The sequence below is a fragment of the Chinchilla lanigera genome, unplaced genomic scaffold (assembly GCF_000276665.1).
Source record: "Chinchilla lanigera isolate Chin_1 unplaced genomic scaffold, ChiLan1.0 scaffold00056, whole genome shotgun sequence".
Taxonomy (NCBI): Eukaryota; Metazoa; Chordata; class Mammalia; order Rodentia; family Chinchillidae; genus Chinchilla; species Chinchilla lanigera.
This window is the reverse complement of record NW_004955457.1, coordinates 7,317,002-7,328,199: the sequence shown is the minus strand read 5'-3', so window position 1 is coordinate 7,328,199 and position 11,198 is coordinate 7,317,002. Positions and strand designations below refer to the sequence as shown.

General features: G+C 38.5%; 1 protein-coding gene across 1 annotated transcript in view; it reads left to right on the top strand.

The window, feature by feature from the left end:
- Positions 1–11,198, top strand: part of Ccnyl1 (cyclin Y-like 1) — a 32,807-nt gene that overhangs the window by 491 nt on the left and 21,118 nt on the right. Inside the window, exons 2-3 of the mRNA XM_005396979.1 lie at positions 80–276; positions 9,648–9,722. Of these exons, the coding sequence (XP_005397036.1) occupies positions 267–276; positions 9,648–9,722 (85 nt within the window). The 5' untranslated portion in view covers positions 80–266. The remainder of the gene's footprint in view (positions 1–79; positions 277–9,647; positions 9,723–11,198) is intronic.

The window sequence follows — 11,198 nt, the reverse complement described above, 5'->3', positions numbered from 1 at the left end:
CCGGGGCCGCGTGAAGGCGACGGCGGAGGGGAGCGCCGGCGCCCATGGGGAACACGCTGACCTGTTGCGTGTCCCCCAGTGCCAGCCCTAAGCTGGGCGGGCGCAAGGGGCCGGCCGAGACCAACTATGAGTCTGAGACCTGCGAGGCGGCGGCCGGCGACGCGGTGGCGGTGGGGGGAGCGCCGGCGCCTGCGGCCGTGGAGACCTCGGAGTTGGATCTCGGCGCCGGCGAGGGCCACCACTTGCAGCACATCAGCGACCGGGAGATGCCCGAAGGTAAGAGGCGGCGGGCGCACCTCTGCCTCCGCCCCAGGGTCCCCAGAGAGGCTACCGCCACCTCGGGCTCCTTCCTGCCCCGAGCTGGGCACCGGGGGCAGCTTGCCTCGGCCTTGTCTCCTCCTTCCCCGCCGCGACCTGCGCGGTTTATGCCACCCATCCCTTCCCTAACGCGCAATTCTTGACCCGCTCTTCTGTCCCCATCTCAGTCTGGGACCTTTCCTGTTTGTAACTCCATACTTCTTCCTGTGGGACTTTATCAACACTTTTTTGGTTCCTTTTCTCAAGGAAAGTTCTGGTCCTCCAACTTGAGAGCATCCTCCGCGCCTCCCTCTCCTTACCTATCCAGATGGTACTAAGTGAACGAGCCCTTCTGCCCTCCCGATCAGATAGCTGATGCCGCAGCAGACAGACCCAACCGTTTGAAGATTTTAAAATTTAAGTTCAAATAGAGGTTGCCACAGCACTTTATATGGTGTTAAGTAGGCTCTTTTAAGTTGTCCCCTCAAGCTGTTTTATTTCTTCCGACTATACTTTGAGCACAGAAGGAAAGAAAAGGGGAGGGGACCTTAAAGTAACCGTGAAAGGTTTAAACGATGCTGTCAGGGATGCGGATCCCTGCCCCCTTCCATAAAAGAAAAGTTTACCCACAGAGTTCTGATTACTTTACAGTTCCCACTTTCAATTTTATCTCCAGCCCTACTCCAGGCACGTCACAGACCTCATTTATGTGGATTGCACTTGCAATCGGTCAAGTTTCAAACGAGACTCGACAGAGCTTAGGCTTTCGTGAGTGCTGGAAAGGTTTGCGACTTAAAGCGCCCGGCCCCGCGCTCTTGGAGGGTTTGTTGCTATGGCTCCCTCTTTTCCTCCCCCTCGCCTGCCGGTGGATCTCTGCTCAGCTGCTAAGAATGTTGAAGTAAAAGGAGGGCGGAGGCTTGGTTTTTACCCCTGGAATTTTGGAAAGATACCAATGGAGGTAAAAATAATTCTGGGTAAAGCCATTGTTCTTGAATGAAGACTAAGTTCATTTGGCTCTTCCAAATACAGAGGAAGCCTGTGCATGTTCTCCTTGCATTGCCGATGAAGAAATGGAGGTAGGGGATGATACATGACGCAGCTTCTGGCCAACTCCTAACTCAGAGCATGGAAATGATAGATATGCCAAATTTAGTTCTTAGGTAAAGACTGTTTTCAGAACGCATCTATATTTTACCTATAAAATAGGCCTATCTCTTAGACCTGACTGCTTAATTTCACTTAAGGTTTTCACAAAGTTCAGAGGCAACAGTTACCTCTTTGTCCCGTATCTGTGCATTTATTTTAATGGATAACAGTAAAAAAGTAGATGCAGTGAAATGGCCTGAATTTACCAGTTATGTCGGTGGGTTTGTTCTGATAATCATGAATTGAATCAGAGAATGCTTGGCACAGTGCAGCATTAGAAGAAGCCAGCAAGAGGGGAAGTAACTATAGGACGGGGATACTTAACCCAAAAAAATAGTGCGTGAGCCCAGAGTTTGTTGACGTTTACTAACACAACAGTTAAGTTTTCATTTCAGTTTGTCTTTTAAAATTAAACTTTTAGGGTTAGGGATGTAGCTCAGTGGTAGAGCACTTCCCTAGCATGCATAAAGGCCTGGATTGGATCCTGGAACTACAAGGAAAAAATAAAGTTTTTGACATTCAATAAAAATGCTGAGAAACCTCAATTTCAGTATGGGCTATTCCTAAATCTGCATAGAAACAGTGTCAGAAAACCAAATGTAAAGTATAGACACATTTGCTTTTTGTCTTTATTTCAATTTTCTTGGGAAACTGAGAAGTACCTACTTAGATATAAAACACATTAGCTGTTCTACAATAAATTGAATTTTGATTTCTTAGATAAAATTATACATAAAAGATACCCTGTTCTTCTCTTTCAGTAGCATTTCGGGTCATTTCAGAGATATTCCTGTGAACCAGACTTAAGATGCAATCAAAAGTATTTTCTACTACTTTGTTAACATTATTTCTAATATAACTGATGGTAATATTAATAACAAAATAAGATACCAAGGTCTCATTATCATTAATCCAATTTTATTGTTACCAGCTTCTCAGTGGATGTTTCAAAACTTTATATGCATATAAATACAGTATTCTGTTTAATTTGTAAACATGAGATCATGTTATATGTGCTGCTTTGTATCTTAATGAAATAATGGCACAGCCTCTAAAACAGTGCTTGATGTTTATAGGGTGTTTCAGAATGTCTTTCCATGTCACTGCCATATCTCATGCCTTTTCCTGACTGCTTGCTTAGTGTATAGTGTACCGTTGAGTGGTTGGGCTATCATTTATTTACCTGTCCCTTATAATTGGGCAGATTTCATAAAAAACAATATATAACTCCATTAAAGTTTGGTGTGTGGGACACACAGCATTTGATGACTAATTACACCTCCTTACTGTAGGATTCAGATGGTATATTTCGTCTTTAAGCTCATAGGGGGAATAATTTTGTAGTTAAGGTAATTAAATAGTAAATATTCTTAGGCCAAATTGAAGTTACCATTGGCTTTTCAACGGACATTAAAATTCCTCTTTTAGGCTTTCCTCTTAGACTGTCTTGTGTCTTTAATTCTGAATAGTTATCACTCTAAGAGTGCAGATGACGCTCATCTTGGGCGATAAATCAGGACCCAGCATTGGGAGAAACTGGAAGAAAAAACTACTTTTCAGTAACTAGAATGTGTCTGTTGCGCATCCTTGAGTGGCAGGCAGTGTTCCGGATACAGGACCAGCTGTGGCCTACAAAACAGTCCCCACCCTAACTCTTACCCTTCTATTTTAGAATAGCAGGGGTAGACATTATCTGAATAATAGAATTTCGGGTTTTGAGGTGATGGGAAGAAGCTAAAATCGGGAAATGACTGGGGAGGAAGAGTTTTCCATGAGGTTAGACAAGGCAGTCCATGTGGCACTGCCTGAGCAGTCCTGAAAGTGAGCTCCTGTGGGTTCGGAGTGTGCTTCCCTGTAGAGTGGTGACTCTTCAGGTTTCCCTGACTGTGAATGGGAAGAGGAGGATAGCTACAGCAAAAGTGAAAGGGATTTGAGGAGGAAGTTGGCAGGTTAAGGCTTTTGTGTACCTTGACAAAGAATATGGACTTCAGATTAACTGAAATAGGAAACCTTGGGAGGATTACCAGTCAGAGAATACATCCTTTTCAAAAAGTCCAGTCAGCCGCTGTGTGAGAAAACTGACGCAGACACTGGTAGAAGCAGGGAGATCTACCAGCATGCGGGTGCCATGGTTCAGAGGGGAGAGCAGGAGTGGCTTGGAGAAAAAAGTGAGCTTATTACCTAAAACCAGCAGATTTAAAGAAATGAATCTAAAAGGTGAGGCAGATATGAATAGACAAATTAGAGAAAAGGGAATACAATGATGTTTGAACATATCTCCACACATAAGGGAAATGCAAATGAAAGCAGTGTTGCAGTTTCTCTCCTATTGGGAGAAAATCCAAAACTTGATAGTACTATCTTTGGTGAGACTGTGGAAGGGTTTGCATTCATACATTTTTTATAGAAATGCAAATTGTTTGATCCCTTCAAAGGGAATTTGGCACACTACATTGCAAATGCATTTAACCCAGAAATCCTACCTGAAGGAATTGATCCTCAAAGTATACCACAACAGATGTGAAACAGCGTGTCTACAGTTTTTGCTGTATTTTCAATAGCAAAATAGTAATAACCCAAATGTCTAGTGAGGGACTGATAAACTGATTCATCCACACATGGCTGGATGGATGTAGATAAGTAGGTATGTATCTATGGAGCTGTAAAAACGATGGAAGAGATTAACCTTTACTGCTAAGGAGTGATCTCCAGGGTGTGTTAGGTGAAAAAAAGCCAGGAGGAGAGCATGCAATCATCTATATGAAAGAAGAGAAGGGAAATAATATGTATTTGCTTATTAAAACTGACACTGGAAGGAATTCTTGGCAGTCATGTGTGATTGTGTGTAACTTTTCCTTCAGTGGGTAGCCAAAGCATATTTTTGCACAAGATGTTATTTTAGTGTGGGTTTTCCATTGAAATATTAAATGTTCACTTTTTCACGCTTGACGTTATTAATGAAAGCTTTGTTTTGTGATTGTGTATTATGTGTATTATGTGATTGTATATTACTATGTATTACACCAAAGATAGTACTATATAGGTGAATCTTGTATTTCATTTGATTCTGAGTATTTTGAGTTAGGTAGCATAGGAATTGTTCCTATTTTACGTGTGAGAAGCAAGTATAAATTGAGTTTTTCAACGTTTTGTAAAATACGACTTAGTAGATCAGCTTGTCTACAGGCATAGAATTTATAGATTGACTCTTGTGGGCTTCTTCAGTTCCTATCTTTTCTGTCACCCTCTTCCCCCCAGGACATTAAGGTAATTAAATGTTAGTTAAAATAGTAACATTGGACAACGTACAGTGAAATGGAAGTAATATCTTGTAGCCTAGAAATGTTCTTAAAAGCTTTAAAAAATTGAGTAAAGTGCTCCTAAAATATAAAGGAAGAAAAGTAGTATACAGTATGTAAAATGGTAGGTTTCAGTCGTATCACTAAAACGTTGATGAAGGTTAAAACAGGGCTAGACTGAGAACTGATGCGAAGGCAGATCCAGAAGTGTATTGGCAGCCAGAGGCAGCGGAAGGGGAGCCAGGCTGGAGAGAGAGTGACTGGGGTGTGTGGAGCTCTGAGTGCTGTGTGTGCCACAGGAGACTGGTGGGGAATGTGGACTCAGGCAAAATCAGCCAGACTCAAGTGTTTGTATTATGGTCCCTGAAACGGTACAGAGATCACAGAACAGGTCAGTAAATGCAGTAAGCCTTTAAATAAACAGGTGCACAGCAGTAGGCCCAGAAACTGCTGACATCTATTTAATTGGAGTGTATTAAAATCAGTCTCTTTTTATCTGAAATAAACTGTTTTTGTCAGATGGTATCTTGGTCACTGCCTACTTGCTCTAATGTTTTAACGTTTTCATGACAGCTTATAGTTTTGTAAGTTTTTAATGTTTTTAGCTTTTAGTAATGCATTTCATTTATTCTAGTGGTGCATGTGTTTTTTATGTTCTTATCTGCTGTTTAGATCGTATAACTGATAAAATTTTAGGCTTAGGAAAGCAGTATTAGACAGCAGTAACACTTTACAGATTTCTTCTTGGCACACATTTAAGAATAGATTTAAAAATTTTAAGTTATATTTTTCCTATTCCAAACCAGAAAGCTGTCAAATTAAATTGCAATTTAAAGTAATAGAAAAGGGGTGGATCTTACAATGGAATTTTAATCATAATCCTGAATCATGAGATAAAGAGTATTTTCCTACTTTATTTTTTTTTTTTTTTTTTTTTTAGTTTTTCTCCAGTACCGGGAACTGAACTCACGACCTTGCGCTTGCCAGGCAGGCGCTTTGTTGCTGAGCTAAATCCCCAGCCCCCTATTTTCCTACTTTAAATAAAACATTGTTATGGGTTTTTAAAAATTTTTTAAAGGCATCACATAAATGATGCATATAATTGATGTTTTTTATTTTCTTGACATCTCTCTTAAATGTCTGTGTGTATGCATGTATGTTTATAGGGCCTAATGCCTTACTTATTAGCTGGTAATCTTACAGTAATGAAAATACAGTAGAGTGATTTGTAGAGTGATTCATCAGTCTCCTTAGGTTCTTAGGAATAGTTAATGGAGAATGCCGAAATGATAATAGTATGTATGAATTTATTGCCTAATAGTTTAAATGTCCATTCTACAAAATTGCAATGTATTGTATTTACCATTAACAGAAAGTAGAAGTTATAAAGAAAACTAGTGAGTTATACTCAAAATTAGTATTTTCTAAAAACCTTAAATGACAAGGCTGTAGTGGACACAGTGTCTACAGTACATACAAATGATATAAAGATCACTGAAGTAAAAATATCATTATTAACTACAGAAGAGTGGTCAAACTATGTAGTTAAATATATGCAAATTATACCCACAGTGATGTTTGTCATTCATGTCAGCAGGATTTTAAAGTATTTAAAGCTGGGATAGAAGTTAGAACTGGTACAGTTGGTAGCATTATACCCTAATGTGCTTTTGGTACCTTTCTGAGTCCTTGCACTGTATATTGAACAGTGAAATCAGTCCAACCTTTTGGATTCATATCCTCACTTTTGAAAATATTTCCTAAACAGAAAAAAATAATTTAAAAATGCTATATATTTGATGGTTTCCTTAGAATTTTCTAAAAGCCTAAATTCCCAAATAGGGAGAATGCTAAGTATAGGTCTAACACTTGCTACATCACTATATCTTAATTAAACAGTAAATATATTGGAAAGGGGTAGAGATCATTTTTCTGTAATAGGACATAAGTTGTATACTAATAAGGGTTTTGGGTGGTTTGGGGGTTGGGGTTTTTTTTCAGTGTTGGAGATCAAACTCAGGACCTTGTGCATATGAGGCAAATGCTTTACCTCTGAGATACATCCTCTGCCCAAGACGTTTTTTTAAAAATTAAGTTTCTTGGTACGTTTCTATATACACAGTGGTCACATTCATCATAGGCAATTTGTACCTATACACAGTGTGTCTTGTTTTCTCTTTTTTTTTTCCTTTCCAATCCCCTCCCATCCCTTCAACCATTTTTCCTCATTTACAAAGTTTTGTTTCCATCTTATCCTTCTTTTATTGTTTTTTCCCTTTCCTTCCCCACCACAAGGAGTTCCACTTTCTTTTAAACCATTTCTTCCTATTTTACTATACCTATTATACACTTTGGTCCTTATTTACCCTTTTGGTTTCTCATACCAAAGAAACAATGCAATATTTACACATGTATGTCTGATTTATTTCATTTAAGAATTTGGTCTCAAGGTGCATCCATTTACCTAGAAATGTCTCAAGTTTATCCTTCGTTATGGCTGAGTAGTACTCCATTATATTAAAAAAACCGCATCTTTTTTTAATCAGTTCCTCAGTGTTGGGCATTTGGGTTGTCTCCAACATGTAGTTATTACAAACTGTGCTGCTATAAACTTGGTGTGCATATATTAGTATGGTATGATGTTTTTAATTCCCCAAGGCTATTTTTAAAATATGCATCAGGAAAGAAACTGAAAGTAGTGGTTTTTGCATGTACTGATAATTTTTAAAGCATGATTTTGTCATTTGCAATTTTCTGTTCATGGTATTTATTAAATGAACAATTGATTTTTAACTACCTCTACCTTGAGTGTGATAATCAGTACTGGTCAGTAACCAGATCTCTTATACGTTGAAGATCTATCTCAAAATAGACTTGTGTAAGCAAGGAGTTCACAAGTCATTCAGGTACAACTTGACCCAGAAATGAAATGACCTCCAAATCTATTCTCTTCCCCTCTGCTCATCTCTCCTGAAAGGCTTTTCTTTCATGATGGCAGAGTTAGCCTCTGCCTAACCTCTGCCTTCCTCCTCTGGTTCTTGGGAGAGGAGAGCGGCAAGTGACTGACCAGCCCTGGGTCACATGCCCACCCTGAAACCCTGCGTAAAGGGAGTGCCAGAAGGTCCTTTGAGCTAGTTTTTCCTTTTTTCTGCATGCTGTCATTTATTTAATCCCAGCCTTTTTGAATTTTGTTTTCAGATATGTAGTGGAACATCTTGATTTGGGAGGCATGTGTGTGTTTTAAGCTTGCTGCTCTGAATCTGAAACTTAATTTTCCTGAACTGCCATTAAAAATTTGAACTACATGCTGTGGCTCTTTTATAAGCTGTTTTCTGGTAGTTTAAAAGCATTTAAAACTCAAGCGGCAGTATATTTGCTTTCTTTTTGGTTGGAGGTAGTCCTAAATCCTTTGAAAAGCTTTAGGTTAGAGACAGCTGGAAAAGCCTCTGCCTATCACATTGTGCACAGCAGCATTTTATTTTTCCTCATAGCTAACATTGTCTTACCTTCTCAGAGATGTGAAACTTTTAAAATACTTTTTATGTCTTTTTTTTTTTGTTTTTTTTCTCCAGTACCGGGAACCGAACTCACGACCTTGCACTTGCCAGGCAGGCGCTTTTGCCGCTGAGCTAAATCCCCAGCCCCTTGTGTCTTTTTCTTAATAATAGTTTTCTTCAAAAGCAGTTTAATAAAAAGAATAAAGCACTTGGTTTAGCCACGTGAGTGTCTTAGTGATCTGGGAGTACTTGTAAAATGGTTGATTCAGTGTCATGTAAACTGGAAAGTCCCAAATTATGTTCATACAAGATTCTAACCATACTACCTGCAGAGGGGAAGAGGGAAGCACTAGGGAGATGAATTAGTGATGCCAGGTTAGACTGTTGTCACTAGTAGACTGATTCATTTTTAATATATCCGTGTGCATTTTGATCTTGTAAGGTATATAGTATGTTGTGATTTGATGACTGAACCCTCTTTCAAAAAACAGAACAGTTATTGACATGCTGTTAGGCAAGTATTGCTTAACCATTATTCAGTCTAGATCCTGGTCCAGTTTCTTACAAAATCGCTTAAGTGGCTTGATGTACCAAGGAATGTCGTAGGTTCTCCACCCACCGCCATAACATTTACTATCCCATGTAATGGCAAAATGTGTATTATAAAAATTCAAGAATCTGTTTTGTAGTTTTAACCAAATAGAAGATCATCTCACGTTAGTTGCAAGGGGGGAACTGTAGGACAAAAGAAATGAGAGTGTAGCCTTAGAAATTAAAAACAAGTTTAAAAATCAGCTTCTTCATATCTTTTTTATTAGTTTTGTTTTGTTTTGTTTTGTTTTGTTTTGTTTTGTTGTGTTTGGCCTTGAACTCACTGTGATCTTTCTGCCTCAGCCTCTTGAGTGCTAGGATTTCAAGTGTACACTGCCATGTCCGGCAGAAAATCAGTTTCTGTCTTGGAAATTGTGTAATTAGGAAATTTTATGTCGTCCTCTTAAATCTGCCATGATGAATCCTCTCCTAAATTGGCCAGGGCATCACTAGCTACTTGCGACTGTCCCTGAAATGTGGTAGTAATACCAGCACAGAAGAGGGCACTTACATTCCATTGGATAAGTAAGAGAGAGAGGACATATATTACTCATTAGATTTATCGAAAAGTTACATTAGATTATTTTGGTACAAGTTTTAGAAAGTCTAAGATGTAGCCTGCTTTTATTCTACATGTATATAGAGACTCTACAGTTTTACAGTTCCACAGTAGAATTTTTATATTGTTAGCTTTTTTTTTTATGTTTATGACTAAAAACTTTTCTGAAGACTGTTAAAGTGATTAAAACTGCTGTGTAGCTATTTTAAAACATTTTTACTGAACTAAATTATTGCATCTTTTTTTCTTCCTCTATAGATTTAGCTTTGGAATCAAACCCTTCCGACCATCCAAGGGCAAGCACAATTTTCCTGAGCAAATCTCAAACGGATGGTAAGACATGTTTTTGCCATCAAGCATAAGGCTGAAAACTGTATTTTATGTGATATACTATAGAAAATATTTCGAAGAACTCATACATTGATTTAAATTCTTCAGCTTTTCATACATTCACTTATTTTAACGTGATAATTATTTTTTAATTGTCACTCTTCCAGTGAGAACATGTGGCCTTCATGTTTATACATTTTCACACCTCTTTGTCAGTACAGTAGACTATATGGTTTATAAGTGGTCATGGACATATTATTCTGCACTGTTTGGCCTTTTTCTTCTTGTTCCATAGAACTTAACTTAAAGACACATGACAAGTTAGATTGCTTTAGGTTTTCATGTGAACAGATTTTAAAAATTAGTTCATTATATATACAGGGATTGAATCTGGGATACTCGATCTTGTTTTATACAGTGCTCTAACCAAGTGAGCCTGTCTCATATCCTCATTTATGTTACTCAGAACTTTCAAGCTATTCAGAACTTCCATCCTAGTGTAATGAAAATCAGCATACATGCCAGCCCGCCAGCATTTCCAGTGTGTGCAACTCTAGTGTGCATTTCCTGTATTCTGCTAGTTTTTGGGTGAGAATCAGAACTATACTATTTTTTTGCACCCCTGCTCTTGTTTCTTAATACACGGTTAAAGTCTTTCTTTCCCCCAGAAAATCCATACATGACCAAATTTTAGTTAATTATAGCAGCAAGAATTTAAGAAGTGAGCATTCTATAATGATATTTGGAGTAATGCAGCACAGTAATAATTGAGGGTTTCCCACCTGCATTTTTTTGGCCTATCTTGAGCTGGTCATTTCTAGTTAGCACTGTTCTATTTCTCAGTTTCTTTAAGAATGACAGCTTCTCAGATGTGGAGTGTGAGGAAGCAGTGATGGCTATTCCTGATGTCTCTTCAGTGGAAAGAAATGTGTGCCTACAGTGCCTTCTAGTGTTAGAAGGCAGCATGGCCTAAGTCTCTGGAGCATTTGCTATTCTTGGCCTTTGCTAGAGCAAAATTAACTTGTGTGCTTTAAATGCAGTGTTCAATTAAAATAGCACACTCACTTAAAAACTTAAATTTAAGATAGGATGCCTTTCAATTGTCTAAAGACCCATTAATTTTTTCAGTAGCACATTTTAGTCCGTTCCCATTAGGTGGTTCAGGACATTCCCAGGGATTCTATGGGCAGAAATCAGTGTCTGGCCAGATGGTGTTTCTCTGAGCTGTCCGCTGTTGGATGCTGGTAATTAGGTGTATGGAAATGTAGAATTAGAAAATACTGTTCACTTGGGAAAGTCTGTTTAATTGTTCAGATATGCAATTGATGAATGAACTTTCTTATTAGCTAAATTTCTCACCTTGTCCAGTATATTTTGCACTTTTGTATATAGAGAGTTCCTCATTTGTACCTAATATTATCTGTTAGGTAAAAAAGATAAAAATAATTCTCAATTTTATTTTATGGAGCTAATTTTCCC